The sequence below is a fragment of the Natrix helvetica genome (genome assembly GCF_964273705.1).
Source record: "Natrix helvetica genome assembly, chromosome: 14".
Classification (NCBI taxonomy): Eukaryota; Metazoa; Chordata; class Lepidosauria; order Squamata; family Natricidae; genus Natrix; species Natrix helvetica.
In genome coordinates this window covers 407711-435620 of record NC_138564.1, presented here as the reverse complement: position 1 = coordinate 435620, position 27910 = coordinate 407711, and the positions used below count along the sequence as shown (strand labels likewise).

General features: G+C 47.6%; 1 protein-coding gene across 3 annotated transcripts in view; it reads right to left on the bottom strand.

Annotated features, from left to right (window-relative positions):
• Positions 1–14107: 14107 nt before the first annotated feature.
• The window catches only part of LOC309398896 (solute carrier family 2, facilitated glucose transporter member 11-like), a 29261-nt gene continuing 15458 nt past the window's right edge, over positions 14108–27910 (bottom strand). For all 3 annotated transcript variants that reach the window (XM_081966183.1, XM_081966184.1, XM_081966182.1), the window contains exons 2-12: positions 22394–22492; positions 20161–20321; positions 19255–19379; positions 18605–18734; positions 18309–18457; positions 17101–17288; positions 16646–16756; positions 15723–15824; positions 15214–15289; positions 14751–14878; positions 14108–14503 (exon numbers count right to left, since the gene is read on the bottom strand). In XM_081966183.1, the coding sequence (XP_081822309.1) occupies positions 14297–14503; positions 14751–14878; positions 15214–15289; positions 15723–15824; positions 16646–16756; positions 17101–17288; positions 18309–18457; positions 18605–18734; positions 19255–19379; positions 20161–20321; positions 22394–22468 (1452 nt within the window). In that variant the 5' untranslated portion in view covers positions 22469–22492 and the 3' untranslated portion in view covers positions 14108–14296. The remainder of the gene's footprint in view (positions 14504–14750; positions 14879–15213; positions 15290–15722; positions 15825–16645; positions 16757–17100; positions 17289–18308; positions 18458–18604; positions 18735–19254; positions 19380–20160; positions 20322–22393; positions 22493–27910) is intronic.

Genomic DNA, 27910 nt, shown 5'->3' with positions numbered 1-27910 from the left:
TTTTCTGATGGAAAGGCATTGAGAGAGACAGCAGAAGGATCCCTTCAGTAGCTCCCAGAGAGCTTTCAACCATGAAGGTCTAGCAACCAGGGCACAATTTCTGGAAAAAAATGTATAATATCCAATTTTCCATGCCAATTAGTATCAGATATCACTTTCTGTGAGCTTCCAGAAAGGTTTCAAGCAAGCAGAAACCCCAAAATTCTTCACAGCCATTCTTTTCCTTTAAGTTACAGGCTGCCCATTTCGAAGGGATGGTTCTTGAACCTGCCCTAGCTCTTATTTTAGTGAGGCCAAATTGAGTTTAGCTAGTGTGCAATCCAAGCTATTTAGTATTTTTTTTAAATTACACACAGTGAGCCCAGGGACTCCTACTCATGAGACCACCAGCGCAACATGTCCTGCTTTACTGGGCAGCATCATTTTTTTTGGAGTCACAGTCAGGGTTTGAGTTTTTAAGATCCTTTCTGCTACTCTTCAAGCGGGGGAATTGCCTGAGGGGAATTGACCCTCACCCATGGGATTAAAAGGGAGATATCACTGCTTAGGCTTTTTTTTTTTGTCAGGAAAAAAATCAACCTAGGAGAAGCTTTGTGTGGAGGAGTCAAGGAGATAGTTTCAGTCTAATTCTGAATGCCCCTCCTCTCTTTCTCTCTCTCCCTCTCTCTCTCTCTCTCTCTCTCTCTCTCTCTCTCTCTCTCTCTCTGCTTCTACAATACAGAAAATACAGACATTTTGGACAAAATTTCCCTCCCACTAGATAGAAATCTAAGGTGTTCAGAACTTGCTGTGCTAGCCATTCTCAAATACAATTCTTACATAAATACATTCAACTGATAAATGAGACAGGAAAGAAAACCTTACAATTAATTTTTGTGAAGGAGGCAAAGAAAGAAAATTTTACAATCAATTTCCACCCTCCCCCATAGTCTTTACAGCTGTCTTCTGGGATATTTCATTTTTCTGGGAGAGGGCTGGGTGATAACTTCCCACAGTAGGAAGGGGAAGAGAAAGAGGAGGAGCAGGAGAAAGGCAAGGGAAAAAGGAAGGGAAAAGAGAGGAAGAAGGAAGAAAGTAGAGAAGGGAGGGAGGGAGAAAGAAAGGGAAAATGAGGTGGTGTTACAATAGGAAGAAGGGATGGTAAATAAAGCAACCCAAATTGTATATTATAACCTATTAAATGAAATAATAAATGTATAAGAATGATAAATGTATAGAAGAATAACAACTATGTGAATGTATACTTAAAATGCTATGTAAGAGAATAAAAAAAATTCTGGAAAAAAAGAATACTGCATCCAGTTTTGATCACCATATTGGTGATCTCTACAAAAGATGTAGAGACTCTGGAAAGAGTCAGCCACTTATCTGGAACTGCATAGGGCCTCCTGCTTGAGCAGGGAGTTGGACTAGAAGACCTGCAAGGTTCCTTCCAATTCTGTTATTCAGGCTTACTGGAATGTAGGAGGGAATTTCATTAGACTCCTGAATTTTCTGTCACTTTTCAGCAAATTACTAGCCAGTAATTTCCCAATAATCATTTCACATAATTAACCAGCAGTGATTCAGGAAAGAACAATTAATGTTTTACCATGGAGTTCCCCAACCTTTCTGGCTTTGTGGACGGGTGGGGGGGAGAGGAGATGGTTTTGTGCAAGTGGCTGGCAAGAGCAGCAAAGATGATAAGAGATCTAGGGGCTAAACTATATGATGAATGGCTGAAGGAACTCAGTATCAGGCTTGGAAGCCATCAGGGGATAAGGCCTCAAGCCTGCCACATATTCAAACATAGTAACTATGGGAAACTGGGAGGGGGGATGGTATGGAACTTGGGAGATGTGTAGCCATAATAACATTCCTTCTCAGAAAGTCAAGATCATCTTGTCCCTGCACCTGGACGGATGTGGATGGGAGGAATCTTCATTCATGGCAATAAATGATTGGACCATGTGATAGGCACGTGGGTGTTGGGGCAGGGTCTTGAACTTCTTTTTTATTTTTTTTATTTTAAAGAGATAAAGACATAAACAAAAAAACATAGATTAAAACAACAAAGTTCCATCACACAGCAGTTCCGTATCAGTATGTCTTTACAATTGATGTTTCCCCTCCTATACATTCATATCTTACATTCATGGTCCCCTTTTTCTTTACTTATTTATGCGTACCATTTCATACTTATTTATACTTAGTTGTTTATATCAGAATATCCTTTTACCTGTATTGTACTTTATGTTGGGTCTTGAACTTTCAACAATCTCTGGGATAGGAGTCAGGGGTTGGTGGCACAACATCTTTGGCTGGACCCTGTAGATTTAAACACAGCAGCCTAGCCCCACCCCCAAGTAATTAAAGTAATCGGTCCTAACCATGTTTTGTCTGGTAATTGGTGTAAATATACCAGATGAAGAGGCAAACTTGTTTTTTGTTGAAAATGCCTCTGATAAGCGGTCGAATTAGAAATTGAAAAATTCAATTGATTCAAAGTAAATAAACAAGGATTGAGTTTGTTTTGCAGGGCTGGGAGGCCGAGGCATTTTTCCTCTTTTGATTTATTCAGGGCATGTTTGTGAGTCTAATTAGCTCGCTCCACAATTCCCTAGCCATGAGAACCGCAGGGCAAGCCAATTGTGTGTGTGTTGGACAATTGGGCGTCCCAACATTGCAAAGGTACGAATGCAGTGGTTGATAACCAGAATAAGTGTCAATGGAAACATGTAGATATTTCCACGGGGCAAATGAAGCATATTGGGTGAAATCCATTTGCCAGATCTGTCAGGATTCAGTGCCCCTAGGATTTACTCCCATAGGCACTGAATGTGCTTGACGGCTGCATGTTGGGCATTGTTGAATGATTGCAGCTGCTTCTGTTGAAGAGAGATCAAATTGTTTCATAAGTGCCTTTTTATTTTGATGAAAATAAGAATGACTTTCCCAAGGAAGGGAAGAGGCAGGTTGTAGAGTCAAGGCTGTAAAAGCAGTTGACGCCGCAGCATCAGCTACGTCATTTCCTTCCTGGATAGGCCCAGGGAAAGGCTGATGGCTTCTGATATGAGAAACATGAAATGAGTGCTGTCTTTTTGAAATAAGAATTTGTAGGGAAAGAAAAAGGACAGCAAGGTAGGTTCAATAGAAGGAGAGAGATATTTTTTGCTTCCATCAGCAAACACTGTTATAGCATCTGTGATAGGCAAAGGGTTGAAAGGAGAGTTCCAGAGGAAAGGTACAGTTTTTGGTTTGGAGCTTCTTTGTAGATTGTTCTTGTTTGCACCGCCCCCAAGGACGCGGCACTGAGCCTTGAAATGACCAGGTTTCCCACAATTTAAACAATTTCCGGTAGGGCGGGGAGAAGCAGATGAAGAAGAAGCAGAGGAAGAAGAAGCAGGAAACGCGCCATTTTGTTGCAACGCAGCAGCAAGAGCCCCCATCTTGTGGTCAGTTGTACCCACGATGCGACAAGCCTGAAGGAAATCAGCTAAAGTAACCCCGAGACAATTTGCTATAGGTTAAAGAACCTTTTGACAATTCCTATTAGCATTTTCATAAGCCAATTTCAGAGAAAGTTCCTCATTATCAATTTGTCTTTCTAGTGCCATCTGTTAAGTATGCAAAGTGCACGCAAACATAAAAACATAAAAGAGAGAGAAAAAAACAGCTTCAAAAATAAAACAAACAATCTAGATAAGGTAATTTGAGTCAATACTCTGAAATATAATTTCAAAATTTCCAGAAGGCAAGGTTGCATTAAAACTGCAAATGCAGGCATCAAATATCACCCTGTACCCCGCCTTTCTCAGGCTGAGACGTCAGGGAGAGAAAAGAAAAAAAAATGGTGAAAAGAACACAGCCCCCCTCCTCCTGCCTTCTCACCAGAGAAAAAGAGGGGGGTGAGAGGAAAGGAAAAAATTTGTTGTTAAAACGACAGGCTCCCTTTTCTGGGAAGACAGGGAGAAAAAATAGAGACACATAAATCATTTTGTACTAGGGTTTTGATCCCTGTTGAAAGAGAGGGCGAGATGTTACAGACATGCCCCTCCTTGGATTTTTACACTCTCTTTAAAAATAACGCTTTTCTTGAGGTTTCCTGTCTAGTAATAAAGCAGTTACTAGGAGCGCAAGCCATTGCAGAATCGTACAGGGGAGGTATTGCTTCTGCAGGCACCTGATTATCAAATTTATAATGAATCATTCCATGGCTACGCGCCACGTAGTCAAAATTTGGACTGGGGCTCTAAGAGCCCCATGGAAATATTCCCCCAATTTTGTCCAAGTCGAAATTTTATGGACACTGTTTCCAAATTTAAGACAGAAGGCCAATTAACTCCTTTTTTTTCAAACGAGGGAGAGATTTCCCTCCATTTGAGGCAATTTTAGTGGAGGATTCAGTTGATTCTCTCAACTCTTGCAAATGTACAAACTTGCCCATGAGAGAATCTTCCGCCTATACTTACGGGTAACCGGTCGTGTTTCAGACAGGTCGAAAGGCCAGCCTCTTCCAGGCGAGTAGCTACAGACGGTCCGAGACTGATTCTGATGAATCACGTTGGGGTCACCAGTTGCGGGTTTTGCCCTCCCGCAATTAATGGGCTGCTCATAATGAAGACATATGGATACAAGTTTGGTTCAGGCTTCAGCATTTGCTATTAATATAATAGGCCAAGAGAATATAACCTTTTAAGGCTTTCTTAGAATTGCCACGTATTGCCTATTCATGTATATATGCTGTCTAGTTTCAATATCTGGTGTGTAACAGAGCTATCTATCAGCCACATTTAGGTTTCGTTTCTCTACTAGTGTTAAGTTTTGTTTCTAGGCTCTACTAGTGTTCAGTTTCGTTTCTAGGATAAGTTTCCTTTTCTTCTAAGCTTTAAGTTTCTGTTACGTATGCAATGAGTCATGCTTTTCTGTGATTTCTATATGCTACTCTCTTATGCGTGTATCTCCCCCCGCCCTAATGAAACTGCTTAATAAAAGAGTCTGTTGCGATCTATTCGGGGGACACAACATCACCCCGGGCACTTCGTGCTCTCTCACTTCGAGAATCTTTTGTGTGGTGTCTTTTATTGGCTAATCCACCCTTGCGAGGGGCCCTCTAAATTCGCTCCTGCGGGAGTTATCGACAAGGAAAGTCTGAAGAACCTCGGACAACGAGTGTGTTGCAGGGTCGCTGCGACAAAGACAACAGACAAGGTTTCTTGATACACGAGTGGCCCAGAACGTTATCTGAAGCCCCCTTTTATTAAGAGCGTATAAGGAAATAAAAGCATCCTAATTTATTATTGGTTAAATATGGTTACAATAAAGCATTCCTACCTTATATGGTTATTTTTAGCTATACCTGCTTAAGCGCTTTTACCACGTGTTTCCTATGCAGCTAGTAACTTCCTCAGTTTGAAAGTTCCTGTTAAGATCTAAGCATTGCTATTGTCATTGCAAACACAGCTTTCTAATTTGGGCCCTCCCAGTGGGCATCCATCTCAACCCGCATTTACTACTCAATTTATTCCAGTCCCAAATTCCATATATGTGTTCCAATCAGGAAAACTGATCTGCACATATACCATGGCGACCTTGTTCCCACAATCGCTCTCTGAATTGCCCGGGATTAAGGGGTGGGAGAGGACTGCCGGTGGACACTCAGCTGAGTATGAATGCATGTGTTGGGTCAGCCATAGTGGTGGGGCCGAGATGGAGTGGGCATGTTAAGCCAGCCATGTTCAATTGTCACATCCCAGACCAATTCTATGGAACCTCTCTGGATATGGAGATGAAGAACTCACATGTGCTATGGATGGCTACACCTCACCTCAGCTTCTAGGATTCTTGGACAAATGTGATTAAATTGGATTATTTCAAAAAGCTTGTAGACTTAAAATGGAAAGAGCTTGCTTGGTGTGGTGGGAAATCTGTGTTGGAGAAATGCTTCTAAGAAAGATGCAGATGCTTCTGGCTCTCAATTGTAGAGATACTTTACGCGGGGAGAAAAATGGTTCCAGCCTTTGGCCTGCATCCGTTTAGATGACAGTGCTGAGAGATCTGCTCTGTTGTTTGCTGTAGTTTAACATATAACCTGAAATTCCAGGAAAGGCAATTTTGAGTTTTCAACTTTAAACTATTTTATGCTTCAAGATTGCAACCTCATTCTTTTATTATTGTTTTGTTATGTCTGCTGCTTGGATGACATTTTTTACTGTTTAAGTTGTAGTACAAATGCTCCTGTAATACTTTCTGCCAACATCAGTCCATGAAAGACTAGAACAAGATGTTGACCAAGAAAGAGCGATCAGGAAATTTAGTGGACTAAACAGCCACATCCCCTCCTTAAGTACAAGATTTAGCAATCCACTTTCTTGCAAATGTAAGACATGGAACATTGGAACCAGATTGAATGGATCTAATCAGCTTCATCTATGAATTCTGAGACTTGTGAAGCGCCCCCAAAAGATCCTCAGTGGCATATATTAAAGAGCCAACTTCGAATGCTAGTCTGGATATTGCACCATGTTTTAGCTATATACCCACTTCTGCAAAACCTTCAGCTGGTGTTCTCTCAGATGGTAGGCTAACTGCTCCTCCTACAACTGGCCAAATTAGCCCCTTGCAGCACGTAACAACTTACCAGGAAGCTTCCCTTGATCTGTTCAGCTGGGAAGAGATGGCCCCAAAAGAAGCAGCATCAGCCCAGGGCACCCAGGGTACCCAAGGTCTCTTGGTAGATGGGTCCCAGCTCAATGTCTCTGGGATTCCACCTATCTATGGGACTGATCTGTGCCAGGACGGCTTTTGGAACCAGGAGGAGACACGGCTCTTTGACTCCTTTAGTGTACTTCCTCAATCAGAAAGAGCCCAAATCATAAAGCGTCTGGATGCAGTTAAGTTCAAGCTTTGGAGCCTATCACTTTCTGACAAGGACTCCTTTGGACCACAGGGAGTTTATACTGATTTACCAGCGGAAGCTCTGCTGGCACTTCCCCCAAAATGTTTAATTCGTAAATCTGGAGATGCAGGGCTAACTCAAACTCCACTTGATGATACTGTCGAATACCTTCCAGCTAAGCAACCAGTCAATGCCACAAGTACGAACTGGAGTGCATTCAGAGTCTTACAGCCTCATGAGCAAGGCTCACCTCCCCCTTCTTTCCCCTTGGTTTTGCCTCCCAAGAGGATGACCCTGCCATCTAATAATGGACGTGTTTTTTTGCATCCTTCGGTGCTCTGGAAAAAATTAACCACACAGAATGACTAGTAAACTCAAATACCCCCCTCCCCCGTATACTTAAGTGCCTTTCGTGGAACATTGCAGGCTGGGGGCAAAGGTGTGGGACTACAGAATTTGTTAACTATATCCATTCATACGATGTGATCCTGCTCCAGGAGACCTGGGCTTGTGATAATATGTCCTTTTCAGGATTTACAACCGATTCATTGGCCGCTATTAGACAATCTATGGCAGGGAGGCCTAAGGGTGGTCTAGCTTGTTTGGTTTCCACTTCTCTGAAAGTGGAAATAGTGGAACTATCCCCCTGTGGTTCTTTAGCTATGGCCCTTTTAATTAAGCAAACTGTTAGTGTTGAATGTTTATCTTCCCCCGACGAGGAGGCAAGCCGATATCAAGGCTCAATGGGGCACGCTGAAGAACTATAGAACTAATATATGACATTACTTGTATGGAAACTAAATTCCCAGCGCTATACATCCTTATGGGGGTGACTTTAAGGCCCATTTGGGAGCTCAAGTCCCCCCAGCAATAGAGGCACTCTACCCCCAAGAAACCCTCCAGGCCATAGGTCACCTGACTTCAGCCAGACATTCTAAGGACGAATTAACAAATTTTGCTGGCATTCAGTTAGCCCTTCTAGCAGCCCAACCCCACAAGATAATTCTTAATGGGTGTACCCTAGGTCAGCGATGGCGAACCTTTTTTGGCTCACGTGCCATAAGTGGGGGGAGTGCAGGGGGGTCGTGTGCAGGCGTGCCACACCCATAATGCAATGCGTGACACCCCCCCAGTGCGCATGCGTGCACTACAGGTGCAACCCCCCTCCCCATTTTTGCATGCTTTTTTCGCCCTCCCCAGGCTCCAGAGGCTTTATAGGAGCATGGGGAGAGCGAAAACAGCCTCCCCCGCCACCCCGGGGGAGGGCGAAAAATGGCTTAAAAAAAGGGTGAACTCAGCTGGCTAGCGCCGCATGTGCGCTAGCCAGATGACAGGGCAGCGCCTCGCATACCCTGACAAATGGCTCCGTGTGCCACTACGTGATCTGGCTGGTGAATTTACTTTTACATGGGAGCAGTGTTATTTATTTTGTACTGGTATCTCAACCCTTAAGAGAGGCAGTCCGTGCTTTTTACGTGGACTGCCTTATGGAGAGCGACCACTACCCCCCTGGTTACAATTATTGAGCTTCTTTCAAATGTGCATCTCCCTAGGGGCCCTCAGATATTAGACCCTTATGTGGCCTCGTACACAAGGAGGATCAAATGGTCTCCCAATACTGAAAGAAAGTTTCATTCCTTTTTATCATCTCCGGGGTGCCTCAACTTGTACAATCAGGTACTAGCAAGCAGCGGCTCGAAGATAGTCTTGGCCTTTGAATCACTAATTAACAGGGTATCCAATAACTGAGACCTGGTTGGGCCACGAGGGAGGTCTGCCCCTCGTGGAAATGTGCCCGCCAGGTTATCGAGCATTTCACCAGCCTCGGGCCCAGGGAAGGGGCGGTGGGGTAGCAGTGATTATCCGGGAAGACTTAGAGCCGAGAGAGTTCACTGTGCCGCAGACATCCGGGTCCCTTGTTGTGAGATGGGGCCCAGGGAGGCAGTTGGGCCTGCTGATAGTATACCTGGCTCCTCGCTATACATCAGCGGCCCTGCCTGAACTCCTCGAGCTGATCACATCGGTGGCGGTTGAGACCCCCAAACTCTTAGTGATGGGGGATTTCAACTTGCCGTCGATGGGAGAAGCGTCTGAGAGGGTTCGGGAGTTCATGGCTTCCATGACAGCCATGGACCTGACCCAATTAATTCAGGGCCCTACCCACGAAGGGGGCCACACGTTGGACCTTGTTTTTGTCTCTGGCCAGTGGACGAGTGATCTGGGAATAGGGGATTTAACTATTACTCCCCTGTCATGGTCGGATCACTCACTTCTCCGACTTGACTTCCCTGGTGCTACCCCCCATTGCGGGGAGGCGGAGCCGGAAGGCATTAGATGGTTCCGCCCCAAACGCCTGATGGAACCAGATAAGTTCCAGACGGAGCTTGGGCCACCTCCTGTAGACCTTCCCCGCCCCCGGGTGGAGGACCTGGTAGCCGCATGGAATAGTGCGACTGCCGGGGCCCTTGACCAGGTGGCGCCTTTGTGGCCTCTCCTGCGGCAACGAACCACCCTGGCTCCTTGGTTTACCGAGGAGCTAAGGGTGATGAAACGGCACAAGAGACGCCTAGAGAGTCGTTGGAGATCCTCCTGCTCCGAATTTGACCGAGCACAGGCACGAACCTACTTAAGGACGTACCTTGTGGCATTAAGAGCGGCCAAACGTCACCATTGTGCCGCTCTTATTGCGTCTGCAGATAACCGCCCTGCTGCCCTGTTCCGGGTGACCCGCTCCCTCTTGTTTCAGTGGCCGCGGGAAGCCCCTTTACAGGGCAGAGTAGAGGAGTTTGGGAAATATCTGCAGGACAAAGTTGCTCAAATCCGGATGGGATGGGTCCCTTTCAGTGGTCCAGTAGAGACGCCCGTGGCGAGTCTTGAGGGACCGCTTTGGGAGGAGTTTGACTCGGTTGCCATCGAGGATTTGGACAAGTTACGTGGACGTCTGCGACCTACCACATGTTTATTGGACCCGTGCCCCTCCTGGCTTGTACTGGCATCCTGGGAGGTTACACGCGACTGGCTCCTGGGCCTAGTGAACGCTTCGTTGGGCGAGGGGTCTCTGCCGGCCGCCTTGGAAGAGGCGGTTGTGAGTCCCCTACTCAAGAAGCCTTCCCTGGACCCAATGGAGCTAGCTAATTATCGTCCAGTCTCCAATCTTCCCTTTTTAGCGAAGGTTGTAGAGAGTGTGGTGGCCCAGCAGTTCCCACGTCACTTGGAGGAGAATGATTATCTAGACCCGCGCCAGTCCGGCTTCCGACCCGGGCACAGCACGGAGACAGCCTTGGTCGCGTTGGTTGATGATCTCTGGAGGGCCAGAGATAGGGGTTGTTCCTCTGTCCTGGTCCTATTAGATCTCTCGGCGGCTTTCGATACCATCGACCATGGTATCCTGTTGCACCAGCTATGGGGGTTGGGAGTCAGGGGCACCGTTTTACGGTGGTTCGGCTCCTACCTCTCCGGCCGGCGCAACGTGTGTTGGCAGGGGAGCAGAGATTGACCCTGAGCCCCCTCACTTGCGGGGTGCCACAGGGGTCGGTTCTCTCGCCACTCCTGTTCAACACATACATGAAACTGCTGGGCGAGATCATCCGTGGCTTTGGGGTGGGATACCATCTGTATGCTGATGACACTCAGCTGTACATCTCCACCCCGAACCACCCCAACGAGGCCGTTGAAATGATGTCCCAGTGCTTGGAAGCCGTACGGGTCTGGATGGATGACAACCAACTTAAACTCAACACCTCCAAGAAGGAGTGGCTGTGGCTTCCGGCCCCCCGGTTCAACCAGTTGCTTCCATCTCTGGCCATTGGGGGCGAGCAACTGGCCTTCATGGAACGGGCGGGCAATTTGGGCGTCCTCCTAGATGCCCGGCTGTCCATGGATGACCATGTAACAGCCGTGGCAAGGGGGCGTTCCACCAGGTCTGCCTGGTGCACCAATTGCGCCCCTTATTGGACCGGGATGCCTTGCGCACAGTCACCCATGCGCTAGTGACGTCTCGCCTGGACTACTGCAATGCTCTCTACATGGGGCTTCCCTTGAGATGCACTCGGAGACTACAGTTGGTTCAGAATGCGGCCGCGCGGGTGATTATGGGGAGGACTAGGTTCTCCCATGTAACACCTCTCCTGCGCGAGCTGCACTGGCTTCCTGTGGTCTATCGGGTGCGTTTCAAGGTTTTGATTGCGATCTTTAAAGCGCTCCATGGCATAGGACCTAGTTATTTGCGGGATCGCATCCTGCCCCATACATCCCTACGACCAATCCGCTCACACAGAGAGGGACTTCTCCGGGTGCCATCCGCTAAACAGTGTCGGGGGGCGACACCCAGGAGCAGGGCCTTCTCTGTGATGGGCCCAGCCCTGTGGAATGACCTCCCCCTTGACATCAGGATTACTTCCGATCTCCGCTCCTTCCGTGTAAAACTCAAGACCCACCTCTTTCAATTATCTGGCCTGGCTCAACCGTAGTTTATCCTCCTCCTGAAAGTCCTTTTTAAATTGTATTTTATCATGGGATATTTTAATGCCTAATTTTAATTTTCTATTATTATTATAAATGTGATATATGTTTTGATTACTACCTCCTCCATGTATGTATATGTATGTATATGTGTGTATCTGTATGTCTATATGTATGTATGTATTTTTTATTGTACGCCGCCCCGAGTCCCTTGCGGAGAGGGAGCGGCTAACAAATTAAAATTTTGAATTTGAATTTGAAATGAGGAAATAGAAACAACCCAGCTGACTATCGCCCCATAAGCCTGCTCTCCATTATTGGGAAATTGTATGCTAAATATCTGCACTGCAGAGTCCTCTCTTGGGCTGAGGAATCCAATATTATTGGTGCCGAACAAATTGGGTTTAAAGCGGGTTGTGCCACACTGGATCACTGCTTTGTCCTAGCGCACCTGGTCGACAAATACGTATACTACTATACCAGGTGGCAAACTCTTCACTGCTTTTATTGACCTAAAGTCAGCATTTGACTCAGTCCCTAGGGGTCTGTTGTGGTCAAAACTGCTTAAAGTTCCATTGACAGACATTTGCTGTTCTTAATTAGGTCCTTGTACAATCAGACCTCCAGCCAGGTCAGGTGTGGTCTGCAGGGAGAACTCTCTAATCCTATCCCGATTAAGAATGGAGTAAGGCAGGGATGTGTTCTGGCTCCTCTTCTGTTTAATATATTTTTTCTGACCTGGCCGGTTACATTGGACATATTGAATCTCACACCCCAAAGCTGACAACTACAAAGATCCCGCTTCTTCTTTATGCTGATGATGCGGTTCTCCTTTCATTGTCAAGGCCAGGACTGAAAAGATTACATTCTGCATTTGGGTCTTACTGTGTTGAAAACCATTTGGTTATTAATTATGATAAATTGAAAATATTAGTGTTTACTAGAGCCCGGAAATTGTATAACTGGGATATCAGTGGCAATGCTGTCAAGCGGGTTTTACATTTTAAGTATCTAGGTATTCAATTTCAGAACACTGGTGCCTGGACTAGACATCGAACCCAGGTGCTGAACTCGGCCTCCTGTAGTCACCAGCAGATTTTAAGATTCTTTTATACCCAGGGTGGCCAGTTCATTCCTTCTGCCCTATGTATTTACAAAGCCAAAACGCTGGCCCAAACTCTTTACGATATTTCCATATGGATACAGGGCTTCAAGGATTGCATTGAAAGAACCCAGGCTGCTTTCTTTAGAAAACTTCTGGGTCTTCCCCCTTGTGTTCGTTTTGCCCCGATATACCTGGAACTGGGCATTCGATCGGTGGAATGTATGGCCTGGATAAACACCTTTAAATGATGGTTTCGGGTGCTCTTTCTGGCAGTTCCTGGCAGCTACCTCTCCCTGGTGTTCACGGACTCCCATATTTCTCGCTGGGAGAAAGAGCTGCTGAAGAAACTTCATCTGCTAGGTTTCACGGAGGATGCCTTGGGAAACTACAGCCTTAAGGATTCCCAATTTAGGGTAGTCCAACGGCTTGTGGACATTGATTTACAATATCTACGAGCCAGAGCCAACAAAACTTGCTCCCCCCTGACTTTTAATCAACTTAATAACTATGGATTGAGGATGGCTTCCTATTTTTATACTTTAACCATTCCTAAGTATAGAAGAGCTTTTTCCCTAGCTCGCTTTAATGTCTTGCCCTCAGCACTTTTGGATGGTTGTTTTCAGAGTCTCCCAATTAACGAGCGGCTATGGCCTTGTGACAGAGCCAAGGTTGAAACTCTGGAGCACGTCCTTCTATTTTGTCCCATGTATAACGCAGACAGATCCAAGTTACTGCGTTACTGTCTCTTCTTGAAATCGTCCCTTCTAGACCCAATGGCTGTAATTTGTTTGTATATTGCCTTGGAGATGGTTCCTCATACATCACCTCTCAGGTTTCCAAATTTTTCTTAAGAGCTGTAACCATTAGAGGAGAACACTGCAACTTTCCTTAGTTAACCTTCTGGTGACTGATTGCTATGATGCTATGATCAATTCTCTTATGTCTCTTTGTAGTACTTGTGTTTTGGTCTGTGACTATAAATAAAATTTTAATTAGACTTGTGAAGCAATAACAAATTAAATAGAGGGCCAGTTTCTGCAATGGAGTGAGGTCATCAAATTGGTTGACAATATCAACTAATCCATACAGGGTAAAAATAAAAAGGAAGTACAAAGAGCTGTAAACTGTAGTTAGACACTCAAATGGTCAATGTTGAGAAAGTGGGTAAAATGCAGAGGGAAGGGTGAATCTGAGGGCAAGTTAGAAGGACTTTTCCACAGAGCACAGAATTCATTTCCTCAAGAAATGAATTGGAAATGAAATGAAACCACTCTTATTGGTATCATCATTATGATTATTGTTACTTTGTTGCTTTGCATGTACATTGACAGCTTCTGCACTGGAAGCTAATCTAATTACATTTGGCCAAATAAAGCTGTTCTGTTCCGTTCCATTCTGTTCCGTTCCACGCCACGCCAGGCCACACAAATCCACCTCTATTCAATTCCAATTCCACTTCCAATTCTAAAATTTCCTTAAAAGTGGGACTAAAGGTCCCCTCTGGTGCTGTACCCAGGACCTTCCCAGATTGAGATGATGTGTGTAGAAGTGAAGGCCAACTTGGTATCCAGTGCCAGGGACTCTGAATGCGTTCCATGACTCCTCTTTAAAAGACATGCTGCAGTCTAGCCAGGCCCTTGCATGATCTATCAAAATGTGCAATGTTGTCAAGAATACAAGGATCTTTATTTTCTACTGGATCATGTAATCACAAAACAACTAGGATTTGGTGACCAGAAGTGCTTTAACATCTTAGGGATGGAGAAGCAATTCTGGAGGGTCATCTAAAGGGACTTCCAAAAAACTGCAGGTTGAACCATGCAGGGCCTCTGAGATTTGAGAGTCCAACTTTGTCATAGTTTGGTACACAATTCATGGTCTTTGGTCAGCTTGGCTTCTAAGACAGGAATTTGTTTCTTCTTAAAATTAAGTTTATCAAATTCTTCTTGGATTTCTAGGATAGATTTTTTCTTTGTCTCAGGCAGGAAGAAGTAAACAATAAATCCTGAAGTATAAAGGGTGCCCATGAAGATGAGAAAGGAGAACTGACCGATGTGTTCCTGGTGATGGGAAAAAATGGCTTTAGGATTACAACAGTGGAACAGAGGCTGATTCTTGTGCAAATTCCCAATAAATATTCCTGTCTGGTTTCCAAATACCAAGCCCTGGGATTCAGCTGGTATTGCCAACTTTGCATCATTCAGCAAGTCAGCTTCAACCAACTTACAAGATCTAATTGGGGCACTTGTCCCAATTTCCCTGCAGATTGGAGGGAGGAATAAATCCATGTGTATCAGAATCATTTACCAACATCAATGGAAACACCATTCCGATCACAAAGACTCCAGCCCAGCTCAGGGTTCCACTAATGGCAAAGGCAGGGGCTCTGGATGACTGATCAAAGATTTCCATCCGGAGAGAGACTGTGGCACCAGCTATGGAGAAAGTAAAGGAAAGTTTGTTACCATCAGCACAACTCTACCAGTAATCTCATACAGATTTTTCATCGAGGATTTCCTGAGCCAGACACAGTGGTATCCAAAATTTAGCTGGGGCTAGGAAGGGGAACTAATCACTTTATTAACCACGGTTTGGGAAAAGAGAAGTTGGAAGGATTTTGTTGAATGGTGGCTAAAGAGCAACTGCTTCATCTCCTGAAAGCCAGGGTCTAGATCAGGACACCATCTTACTTTATTTTGCCCCCTCCTTTGAAAGGTTTAAACCAAAAGTAACTTTAGGTGTCCCTATAAATCTGTGCTGAAGAAATTACCTGGGCCCATTCCAAAGACAAATACAAAACAGAAGATCAAAGTAAGGCAACAATAAGGCATCCAGGAGAACCAGGGCTGAAATAAACAAAACTGCATTTTAGTTCATTAACTTATTATGATCAAACATGGATATCAACCAACTCCCTATGATTCGTGAGCCAGAGGTTTAATTTTTATCAAAAGCCTAAAAACGCCCTGGTTCCTGGCCCCCATTCTTGGCCTCTCCATCTACAGGGCCCTTGTCTGGTCAGCAGAATAAACTTTCTCTTCTGACTTTGCTCAGCCCTCAGCCCTGTTTTTGCCTTGGGAATCAAATTATCTTCCTCAGCCAAAAGCTGTGTTGCTTCCTTCTTTTCTAACCATAAAGGGATGTATGGGAGGGAGGGAGGGAGGGAGAGAGACCTATTAGATCAGGGGAGTGTAACCTAGTGCAGTGGCTTCCTCCAGTAGATCACTCAACAGCTGCCATCCCTTGTTTGAATGAGCAGCTCATGAGGCATTTCCTCACCTGCAGAGAGAGGGCTAAGGTGATACCAGCCAGCATGGTGCCCATCAAAGCGTAGCCTGCCCAGAGTAGCACCTTTCTTCCAAATCGTTCGATGATGAAGCTCTGAGGGATTTGGGGAGAGGAATGAGCACTTGGAAGATGCCCTTGCAGCTTGACCCATGGCTAACATCCATGGCACTGAGTCCAGTTGCCTCTTGAAAAAGCACCTTTGAGACAACCATGACCTGGATGACTGAGAATCTCCACAGACACTGAGAGCTTATAAACCAGAGACAAATTCCTTGTGTGTCCAATCACACTTAGCCAATAAAGAATTCTATTCTGTTTAGTTCCGTTCCATCTGTTCTGTTCTGTTCCGTTCCTATTCCTATTCCATTCCATTCTCTGCCCTGCCCTAATTTCAGTGATAGGTCCCAACAGCCTGCTCTGGGAACAAGACTATGGAAATCCCTGAGGCTTGCAAGCCACCACACGACATATTTTACCTGTCTTCCAAGGGCTAGCAGGAAGTAAGGTTATCACACACCTTATTTATTTAATAATTAAATGTTTATTCCACTTTTATCATTTTTGTAAACAACTCAAGTGGACGAACATACCTAATGCTCTTCCCTTCCTCTGTTTTCCCCACCACTGTGTGGTTGGTTGGGCTGAGAGTGACTGGCCCAAAGTCATCCAGCTGGCTTTGTTGCCTAAGGCTGGACTGGAACTCACAGTCTCCTGGTTTCTGGGCAGTCTCCTAACCACAAAACCCACCAGCAGGATTGTGATGCCTGGTCCTTGCAGAGGGTTCAGGGTGTGGCCATAAAGCCTCTAGCCATGGCCCTGTCCTGGCTTCTCTCCCTTTTGGAGGAAGGGCTGCCTTCTCTTGGGTCACAACCGTCCCAGCCGCTTCCTGCTGCATCTTACCCCCTCTCACTCACACAAAGGATGGTGGAAAGGAATTCGCAGAGGCTCACTCCCAGGGCCAAGTAGGGGATCTGCTCAAGGTGGAACCCAGCGGTTTGCATCACTTCAAAGGTGTAGGAGTAAATCTGAGGAGAAGGAGGAAGAGGAGGAGAAACCAGGGAAGCCATCTGAGGACTCCTGTACAGGAGGAAGATGCTACGACTGCCCAGGAGCAGTCCTGGAAGGGGAGGCTTTCAATGGAAGGGAGCGAGCTCAGAACAGGGCATTCATCAAACCAGGCCTAGGAAGGAAGAGAAGGAAGAGCCAGTCCTGGTTTGTAAAACCCCTCCCCTCCAGTAAAGGAGGCACTTCAACTCCCAAGGGGGAAATAGGTCAAAGGGAATTGTAGGGTTTTCCTGTTTCCACATCTCCAAGTGGAAAGCCCCTCCCCCCCACACCCAGAAGCAATGGACCAGAGGCCTCACTCAACTGCCTGGATGCCACTCAGCTGTGTGGTCACCGCCAGGACAAGCAGCATATAGAGCTGCCAGCGCAGGGAAGGCTCCTTGACCAGTTCCAGGAGGCTCTTGCTCTGGGCGCTGTTCAGGGCCGCTTGCTCTTTCTGCAAGTCATCCAGCTCTGCCCGATGAGGCTCTTCCCCCCAAAAGGTCTTCATTGCTGGGAATGAGAAAGAGTGCATGGCAGGACACAGGAATCCCTGCCACAGGACACAACTTCGGGTCCAGTGGATACATCTCCTCTGGCTCCCTGCCTGGCAGCAGGACCGGCTGGAACGTTTCTTGGTGACACCAGCTCCACTTTGTGCAGACCAGAATTGGCACAGCTATTACTTCTGTGGATATAAAAGGTGGGGAACTCTTGGAGTTGGCAGGGGGATCCTGCTAACAGAGGAACTGAAGGAAAAGTAGAAAAAAGGAGAGTGGGCAGGACTCTCTGCCTCTAACAGAAGAGAATAACAGTTGGAAGGGATCTTGGAGCTCTTCTAGTCCAACCACATGCACAAGCAGGAGACCCCATACCATTCTGGACAAATGGCTGTCTAATCTTCTCTTAAAAACTCCAGTAACGGAGCATCCACCACTTCTGGAGGCAATCCGTGGTTGGAAAGGATCTCAGAATCACTTTGGTGCAGGGCTTGCTTAGACAGTTTGGACAGTCATCTTACTAAGCCTTTGTTTGAGGCCTTGAGAGAGGGGAGGATCCCTTTCCTGTGGCAGTCTGTTCCACTGGCTAGCACACAGTCAGGAAGTTGTACCTGATGCCTGCTCTGTATCTTCTTGCATGTGGTTTAAATTGGTTCTGGCCTCCCCATCTGTGGCAGGGGGGAAGAGTCTGCTCCATAGGAAAAATCCCCTGTCATTTATTAGTGATTTATCCAGTTTATATTGCTGCCTATCGCAACTATATGATTTAGGGCAGTTCACAAAACATGAAAAGCCACATGAAAGAATCCAAACAAAACAGCAATTTAAGAACAATAAAACCTAAAACTATATAAAAACCATATATGTGGTCCTCACTTAACAATGGTAATTGGGACCGACAGTTCCAAACTCAGCCCCATCTTGGTAACCCTTTGACTTGACTCAATTTCTCACTGCTTTTCTAGCTGCCTTTTCAGAGGCTTTTTAATGTTACCGTTTCTCGTGGAAAGGAGGAAGTGTTGTCATCTGTTACCTTTCACACATCCTTCTTCGTCTCCTCTGTGCAAGAGCAAGTGAGGTGGTGATTCAGGGAAGAATGGTAGTATGAGCAAGGGGACCAAGGCCGCAGCCCCACTGAAGGCCAGCAGCATTGGCCAGAGGGCCCCACTTCCCAAAAGCTCCCTGGGAAAGCAGACAGAAAACCTAGGTTGTTTCCAAGGCTTATGGATAAGACGCATCTCTGATTGTCATCTTGTGCTCTCATGACCACAATCATTAATGCTGAAAAAGTAACATGAAGCCAGAGCATTGTGGAAAGTGTGACTGTACCTTAGACCCATAACTTGACCAAGGACTTTTCCCAAACACCAAAACATGGAAGCGGTTGAAGTGGTAAATCCGCGGAGTTTTTTGGGGGAAACCTCTCCGAGGTACTGGGGATGAAGAAGGATACAAACACCTTGAATTGAAGGCAGAAAACAAGTTATTGGGGCCACAAGAAGCAAAAGTCTGCTGCACCATCAAAGTGAAGCAAGAACAGTTTGGCTACAAAAAGGAGAAGCGCAGAACAGGGAACTGTGGAAACTGCTTGAGCTTAGCGGGGTTGGATCTGCGCAGGCTGCATTGGATGGGGGGAAAGCTGGGTGGGGCTTCTTGTTCTGTCTGGCTCCCAGCCATCTCCTGCCTTCATGTGAGACAGCTTTTCATTTGGCCAAGGATTGGTTGATGTGACTTGGCTAGATTGAAAGCTTGGAGGAGGCAAAAGAGCACCTTGCACAAAAGGGGGCAGCCTACATCCAGTGCAACAATGCAGTGCCCTTGGTGCCCTCTGGGGCTCTCACTGGCGGCTCTTCCTCTGCCCTTCCAAATTTCTTATGACTCAATCATTGCATATTCACATCCTATCCTCCCTCTCAGTCCTAATATGTCCTGGCATCTGCTTGGGTCTTGGCCAGCAGTTGGGAGAGCTGGGTGCATACCTGTGCTGATGCCACACAGAAAACGTCCCACCAGAATGAGTTCGACAGACCTGGCCATCTTGCTGAAGCCCAGGAGGAATGCGCTGGCTACCATCAGCACGTTGCTGCCCAAAAAGCAGTTCTTCCTGTTCATGAAAAAGGGGCAGAGATGCTCTGATACTTGGAAGAGGATGGGGATTTCTGGCCTGTTCATGGGGGGCCCAGCAGCAACCATCTCTTCCTTCAGAAAAAGAAGGGCCTGCCTTTCTTTGGCAATCATTGAAATTCAGGTCCTACACTTGAGAAGAAGAGGACCTGACCTCCTTCTTCTATGTCTCTGGCTTTGAGATATGGGAACATGGCTAGCATATCTTCTCGGTTTCCTCATAGCTAAATACATCCAGGTTTTTTTTAACTGTCTTCATAGGAAGACAGGAAAAAAATCCTGTCAGGAAGGTACCTGTAGGTAACTTGCCTGATTTAACATTACTGGCTTTTAAAAAATGGCCTTACACAATTTCCAAAATATATTCAGCTATTGCTAATACAAAAACTCTGATAAACTTTCATCCCTATTGCTTCTATGGCACCAACCTATGATCCCGCTCTGATTTGGATTGAGCACCCATGGGACTTTCAACTGCATATCCTCTCTTTTTCTCTATGCATCTTCCTCCTCCTCCTCCTCCTCCTCCTCCTCCTCCTCCTCCTCCTCCTCCTCCTCCTCCTCCTCATTCAAAGGGCTTTACAATAAACTATAACAATTAAACAACCAAGCAACCAATTAGAATTATTAGCCAGCTGAAAAGGCCTGGCTAAAAAGTCCAACTGCTGCCAAAAGACTCTCAAGGACTTGACTAATGGCACATGGTTCTTTAATGCTTTGAAGATGGCCTTGATGGAAGCAAGTATTCAATGGGGACCTACTTTCCATATTTGGCAGCCAGGCATCCACTGCTCATGGAGCCCAGGAGACCTCCCAAGCCAAAGATGGATACCACTGAAGACCACAATAAGGTGAGCGTTGAAGGATGGACCGAATGTCCAAACCTCTCCAACCACGTCTCATTGATGAACTCTTTGATGTGCTGGAAAAGAGGGATGTGGTTAGGCAGAGAGAGTTTTCTCACCACTGATGGTAGAAACAAAGTTCACAAGAAGGGACAGGTAGGAGATGCCTAAGGAAGACATAGCAACACAGCCAGGCAGGTGATGCCTGTAATGACACCAAGGTGGCCATCAGTCAGCTGGGCCACCAGGCTCAGTAAATGAGAGCCTACCAGATAAATTTCAATGGAAGGATGAGGCAGGTACTCCTCGACTTACAACTACAATTGAGCTCAAAATTTCTGTTGCTAAGGAAGGCAGTTAAGTAAGTTTTGCCCATTTTATCACTTTTTTGCCACAGTTGTTAAGTGAATCACTGCAGTAATTAAATGAATCACGTAGTCATTAAGAAAATCTGGCTTCCCCCATTGATTCTGCTTGTCGGAAGCCAGTTGGGAAGGTTACAGACGAGGGTCTTGTGACCCAAGGCCAGTGCAGTGGTCAGAGATACTTGCCAGTTACTGTGAATGCATGGATTTTGATCCTGTGACCATAGGCATGCAGCAACAATCATAAATGTGAAAACGGGTCATAAGTTGGTTTTTTTTTAGTGCTGCTGTAACGTCAAACTGTCACTAAACAAATCGATGTAAGTCAAGGACTACCTGTGATCTGGCTGTAGAAGGTCTCCAAAGAGCCTTTGCTGGTGCCTTTCCATGCACATTACATGGCAAGGAAGACAAAGGCTTCTCAAAATATTGGGAAGAGCTGTTCCAAGTGCCGGAAGGGAGGTGGCATTGCCTACAGGAGAGAACCACAATTTTCTTTGGGGCCTGGGGAATATTTAAAGATGGGAAGGGGGACCCTCAAAGGGGCATTTCCAAAGAACCCCTTCAAGATCTGGGAGGAAACAGGGTGGGGAGCGTGGGGCATTCTTGAGGCTGGAACCTGGAGATGGCTGCCTCCCAGAGGCCTGCCAGTCCCAGCTGTTTGGAGCAGAAGAAACCAAAACTGCTCTACCAGCAGATGTAGGGATTGATAGGATGCCAGGTTCCCAATTCTTTTAATTCCATTTTTAATATAAAAAGTGTACATGGGGAGGTAGGACCGGGTCCTGGAGGGCCGCAAAGATGTCCTTTGGTACAATGGCCCTGCAGGGCACCCTCGGGGGGAGGGGGGATTTCAGCAGTCGCCAATGTATGAAGTCCTCAGTCAGCATGGGGTCTTGTGATTGTGTGGAATACAACCCTCACATCCCAATAAAGGAGACTATTTGTAGCTCAGGGTTGAAATGAGGGGCTCTTGATGCTCTGGGCTTGCAGATATTTCATTTTGATGTTACCTAGTTAGGGCAATGAAATGTCTGCAAGAAAACCATCTGGCTCAGAGAGCACCGAGGACCCTGCAGAGATGTCCTTGTACACGGCCCCGGTTTCTGCTGCTCCATCCTGCAGAGCAGTCAGAGGATTCCCCCCACAGGCCTCTCCTCTTCTGCCAAAGATGTTGAAGCACAAGGGGCATCTTCCTTTTGTGTCTCGGGGTGATGAATCCAAGGCAGGTTCTGCAGAGCTGTGACCAGCAGATCTTCCATGCAGATCCTGCCTGGGAGGCGGACTGTGGAGGACTAAGGTTGGAATTTGAAAAGTTTGTTAAACCAATTGCTGACACAGAAAGTTGCAGTTGTTGTGAGGGTAACAAATGATGGGACACAATTGTCTAGCAAGTTAGAAAGACCGCAAGAAGAATGCTAGCTAAGGCACATAGATATTTAAACTTTGGTAAACTGTGGCTTATTGTAGTAGTAAAAGATACACTTCTTTTGATAAGAAAGCTTATTAACATAAACATGCAATGTGTGAAGAAGGAGGGTAAAGTAGAAGAATCCAATCAAGAGACATGTCAAGGAACCAATGTGTGATTCATAGGATGTTAACTTCCTTAATTGTAACTGTATAAAATTTGTGCTTGTGATTGTTCAAGATCTTGGCTCCTTTAGCTGCTGAGACCCTTTTGCTGGTGCAAAAGAAGCTGAAAATGCCATTCCTCATATCTGGTGGTCTTTGTTGGCTTTGGCACCAGGCTAGGACCCATTTTGGGTACAACAATTGCTTACCACAGATGCATAGGTGATCATAGATCCTTGGAAGCCAATCTGCAGCGATCCTCCAATTCCCAGAATAACCACCATTAAGAGGAGTCTCTGATATTGAATCTGGGAGGAAGAGAAACAACACTCCTTTTTTAAAAAAAACACCAAAAACCTGTATTCCTCTCCTTTATGTTGCATGCCAAAAAGGGGTGGGGAAGACCTTCTCTTTCACCAGGCGGGGTGGGGTGGGGTCAAATGCTGTGTTACTGGGGCTCTGGCTAGGGGTTATATGATACGTGGTTTTTTTTTCATGGATTGGATCTGTTTTTACTTTATTTCTTTACCAGATTGATGGGCAGCATAGAAATTCAATGAATATATAAATACATAGACATAAACTATCATACAAAGGCATAAAAAGCAAACACAGATAATGGTAATAATATAATAACACTCCTCCCCCCATCTATGCATCTGGCAGAATCTCCCCAAAGGAAGTAGGAGTTAAAGGCAAGGGGTATGCTGAACGCAGAGGACTTCTGCTGGCCACGCCAGAGGTCGGGGGTGGGGTGGGGGGTGGGGGGCAGCAGACAGAACTGGGGCAAGGTGTTTGCACCTTCATCCCACAATGCTGGCTGCCCTTGGACACCCCTCAGCTTAGACTGTCTGCATTCAGCCCCCACCCCTTGCCTGAATCTTGCCATGCAGTTATGTAGTTTTAAACCTTTTGGTTCAAAATAGTCTTTCACCTCACTTCCCTTTGTGTTAATTTCTTTTGACTGGTCCCTATAAAACCATCAGCTAGGGCAGCAATGGTGAACCTTTTAGGCTCCTGTGCCAAAAGCGGGGGGAGCACAAGGAGGTTGTACGTGGGCATGCCTTACCCATAATGCTATGCGTGTGACACCCCCCCTTGCGCATGCACATGTGCACACCTTGTGCATGCACGCGCAACCCCCCCCCCCTTTTGGCCCGTGATAGACCCGTTTTTCGCCCTCCCCAGGCTCCAGAGGCTTTCAAGGAGCTTGGAGAGGGCGAAAACAGCCTCCCCCGCCCTCCCGAGGTGCTTTGCTGTCTCCCGGACTGCACTGGGGGCGACTGAACAGCCTTCTCTTGGAAATGGAGGCTGTGGCCAATGGGCTTGGCCCTGGGCTCTTGCTCTGCAGGGAGGAATATAACGGCCGTTTTGGAGGGAATGGACCCAGCACCTTCCACTTACATCCACAGCAGCCACGCCTGCTACTCCCTGCCGCCTTTGGAGGCAACAGAGGAAACCGCTCCTCTTGGTGGGGTGACTGAGCTGGCCTGTGCCGGGCCCCAAGACCACCCCGCCCAGCGCACAGACTTTGTCTCTATTGCGGCCTATAAAGGTCCGCACTTTGGCCAGCCGATGCCCTGGGAGACCCATTTCCTGGCTCCATGTTCCCGACCTGGGTTATGGGGGAACCCCTGGGCATTATCCTCCGCCCCTACAATGCTGTTGCTGCCGCTGCCTCTGCCGGGCGTGTTGCCTATGTCCATGCCGCCTCTGCCTCAGGTCCCAGTAGTCATTCCGCCTGTTTCATCCTATGCACCAGAAGCATCTGCAATCAGTGACTGCCCCGCCCACCTCCCCCATGGCGCTTCTCCTCCTTCTGGCTGCTCCAGCATCCCAGCCAGAAGCAGCACTGTAACAGCCGCCAGGGGAAAGGGGGCAGCGGTGGCAAGGGCTTCCCTCCCTCCCCATCTGAGCGGGCTACTTGCACGGCTCCAGCCCGCAGCTCTGATGAGGATGTGCGGTCCGGAGCTCTGCCGCTTCCAGACAAGATACCTGGGGCGAAGGGCTGGTGGTGGCAAGAACGGGCGACTGTCACCCCTTTGTCCCTTCCCCAAAAGAGGTTGTTGCACTTCACCCCTGCCACTCCTTCGCCCCTGGTACCGGGACGCCGCCAAGGGCCTGGTAGGAATATATCCCAGCTGGAAGCAACAGCACAACAGTCACCACTATCGGGGGCGAAGGGGTGGTGATGGCGAGGACGGGCGGTTCCAGGCTTTCCTCCCCCCTGCCTGAGCAGTCTCCTTGTGCAGCTCCAGCTTTGATGAGGATGTGAGGTCCAGAGCGCTGCCACTTCCAGCCAGGATATATTCTACCAGGCCCTCGGTGGCGTCTTTATGCAGGTAGCTTGCCTCCCTGCCAGCAGCTCCTCCAGCGTCCCGGCTGGAAGCAGCAGCGCAACAGTCGCAGTTACCTGGGGCGAAGGGCTGGCGGTGGCGAGAACGGGCTACCGTCACCCCTTCATCCCTTCCCCAACAGCGGCTGTTGCTCTTTGCCCCTGCCACTCCTTCGCCCCTGGTATCAGGATGCCACCGAGGACCTGGCAGAATATATCCTGGCTGGAAGCAGCAGCGCAACAACCACTGCTCCTGGGGGGGAAGAGGTGGCGATGGCGAGGATGTGCTGTTCCAGGCTCCCCCCCCCCGAGCAGGCTTCTTGCACAGCTCCAGCCCATGGCTCTGATGAGGATCTGTGGTCTGGAGCGCTGCCGCTTCCAGCTGGGATATATTCTGCCAGGCCCGCAGCAGCGTCTTTATGTGGGTAGCTCACCTCCTCTGCCAGCATCCCGGCTGGAAGCTGAATCACAACAGCTGCTGTTGGGGAAGGGACGAAGGGGTGGTGGTCACCTGTTCTCGGCATCGCCACCCCTTCGCCCCTGGTAACGGTTGCGCTGATGCTTCCAGCCGGGATGCTGGAGGAGTTGCTGGCAGGGAGGTGAGCTGCCCTCATAAAGATGCCACCGAGGGCCTGGCTCGCTCATGTGGGAGCAGCTGCGGTGGCTGCCCGGTTGCTCCTGTCCTTCCCCCTGCAGCTGCTGCTCTTCTGTGGTGCCCAAGCCAGCCAGGCACTCCAGACCATGGGGCCTCATCAGAGCCGCGGGCTGGAGCTGTGCAAGTAGCTCGCTCAGGTAGGGAGGGATAGCCCGTCCTTGCTGCTTCCGCCCCCTTGCCCCCGGCGGCTGTCACAGTGCCACTTGTGGCTGGGATGGGAGTGGCTGCAGGGTCCGGCCGGCTGCTTCTGCCCTTCCCCTTGTGGCTGTCGCTGCTGCTGCTTTTCTGGGGCACCTGAGCTAGCCAGGCACTTTGGACCACAGATAAGCCATGGCCTGGAGGGCTGGGGCCATGCAAGAAGCCCGCTCCAGTGCGGTGGGAGGGAAGCCCTGACCACAGCTCTACTCCGCTAAGAAGCGATGGCTGGGAACCCCTCTCAGCGTCTTTTGGCATGCGTAGCCGTTCTTCCTGTTGCTGTTTTTTGCGTGTGCATGTGCACCAGGAACCAGATCACCAAATGGCCATTGCACATGTGCACCTTGGAAACAAAAAGATCATTTTCCTCGCGTGCGCATCAGGCGGCTCCACTTCTGCTTTCTGGCACACCAATGTGCATTAAGACCAGCTGGCTGCTGCGTCCAAACCTGGAAGACAACTGGTGATGGCTTCGCGTGCCATAGGTTCGCCATCACGGACCTAGAGCCTAGAAGAGGCATAACCCCATTTGAAAACAAGTTTCATTCTTCCACACCCACGCATTGAGAACAGTGCTGGAAGATCCTCCTCAGCCAGAGGTGGGATTCAGCAGGTTCTGACCAGTTCTGGAGAACTGATAGCGGAAATTTTGAGTAAATACTCACCGGTAAATACCACCTCTGACTGGCCCTGCCCCCATATATTGTCTACCGTCCCAGTCCCAGCTGATCAGGAGGAAATGGGGATTTTACAGTAACCTTCTCCTGCCACGCCCACCAAGCCACGCCCACAGAACCAATAGTAAAAAACATTGAATCCCACCACTGTCCTCGGCCAATGATTCTGGCAGCACTCACTGCTCCCTTCCTGCTGATATGCAAACCTGTCGGGCCTCCCAAGGGATGGGGGAGAAGGAAACTCCCTTCAGGATTGTCAGGAGTGATTATTGATCTGGAATCTCCAAAAAGAGCTTTCGCAGCTGGGGAGTGGGCAAGGAAAGGCTTCCTGAGATCAGAGCTTGACTGCCATCGTTCTGGCTTCCCAGAAGACTTGGTCCTCTGAGAAGGGAGTGGAAGCTTTGAAAAGGTGAAGAGCCTAGTTTACAACCTGCAGTGGCTCAAGGCACCCATTTTGTGGTATAAACCCAGCCAGAGTAAATTGGGGGAAATGGAACTTTTGAAGAACAAAGTCAGAATTTGACATTGGGAGGTCCTTTGAAGATCTTATAGCTCAGGGCTCCCCAAACTCTTCACTCATCAATAGCTTCATAAAAGTTCAGCTTGCTCATCATCCCCAAGTATTCATTTTTAAAAATAATTTAATAAATACTACTTTAACTAATAGCAACTAAAATGATTAAAACCTTGGAAACAAAAACACATGAAGAATGGTTGCAGGAATTGGATAGGGCTAGTCTAGGGAAAAGAAGGAGTCGGGGTGACATGATAACAGTATTCCAGTATTTGAGGGGCTGCCACAGAGGAGGAGGTCAACCTATTTTTCAAAGCACCAGAAGGCGAGACAAGAACCTATTGATTCAAGGAGAGAAGAAACCTGGAATTTAGGATAAACTTCCTAACAGGGAGGACAATTAACTTGAACAGCTGAACAGATTGCCTCCAGAAGTTGTGGGTGCTTCATCACCGGAGGTTTTTAAGAAAAGACTGGGCAGCCATTTTTCTGGAATAGTAAGGGGCTCCTGCTTGAGCAGGGGGTTAGACCTCCAAGGTCTCTTCCATCTCTAGTCTAATTTTTAAATTTTACTACTAATACTACTACTACTACTACTACTACTGTTAGATATTAATGGGGACTTCCGGTGGTAACATGGAGGCGAGTGGGGGGAAGAAAGCAGGGCTCTGCTCTTCGAACCCCGATATACACACCTGGAGGATCCCCCAGGGGGATACGCTGAGCTTGTAGGGTGAAGCGGAGAAGTAGGGATACCCCAGAACGAACGAGGCGGAAGGCGATCGCCCGTTACGACTGGGGATACCCTTTTTAACCCAGCGTGTAAACGTTCGCCGCTTGCTGCACTGAATGGTGGACCTGAAGCCTCGGCAAACCACCAAATAGAAGAAGGAAGGAAGAGAATTGAATCAACTTTTGCTACATTGTTGCAACGCCTGATACAAGTAAAAACAGCGGAGAGCTACAGGCTGGGAAAAGACGTACCGAAACTATAGAGGAGAACGGGCAAACAGAGAGACTCCAGAGATCTGGCGTGAAAACCCCATCAAAAAGGCCACTGAAAGAGGTGAGAGCGACACTTTAAAGTTTAAAAGGAGCCCGAACAGAAACGAGGGGAAAGAAATACGATCTGGCTGAGGCTACTGTGGACTCGGGTAGCAGGAGAAAGGAGACAGAAGGAGACTTTGAAAGATCGTGCTAGACCGGGAAACAGCAGCAGACAGCCATTAATTATAGAGCAACAAAGTATCAAGGCGGAAGAGAAAGCTGACGAAATCGCAACATTGTAACAACTTAGAAGAGCCGGAGTATCTGAGCAAAGTTGAAAGAAAGGACTTGAAAAGAACTTAA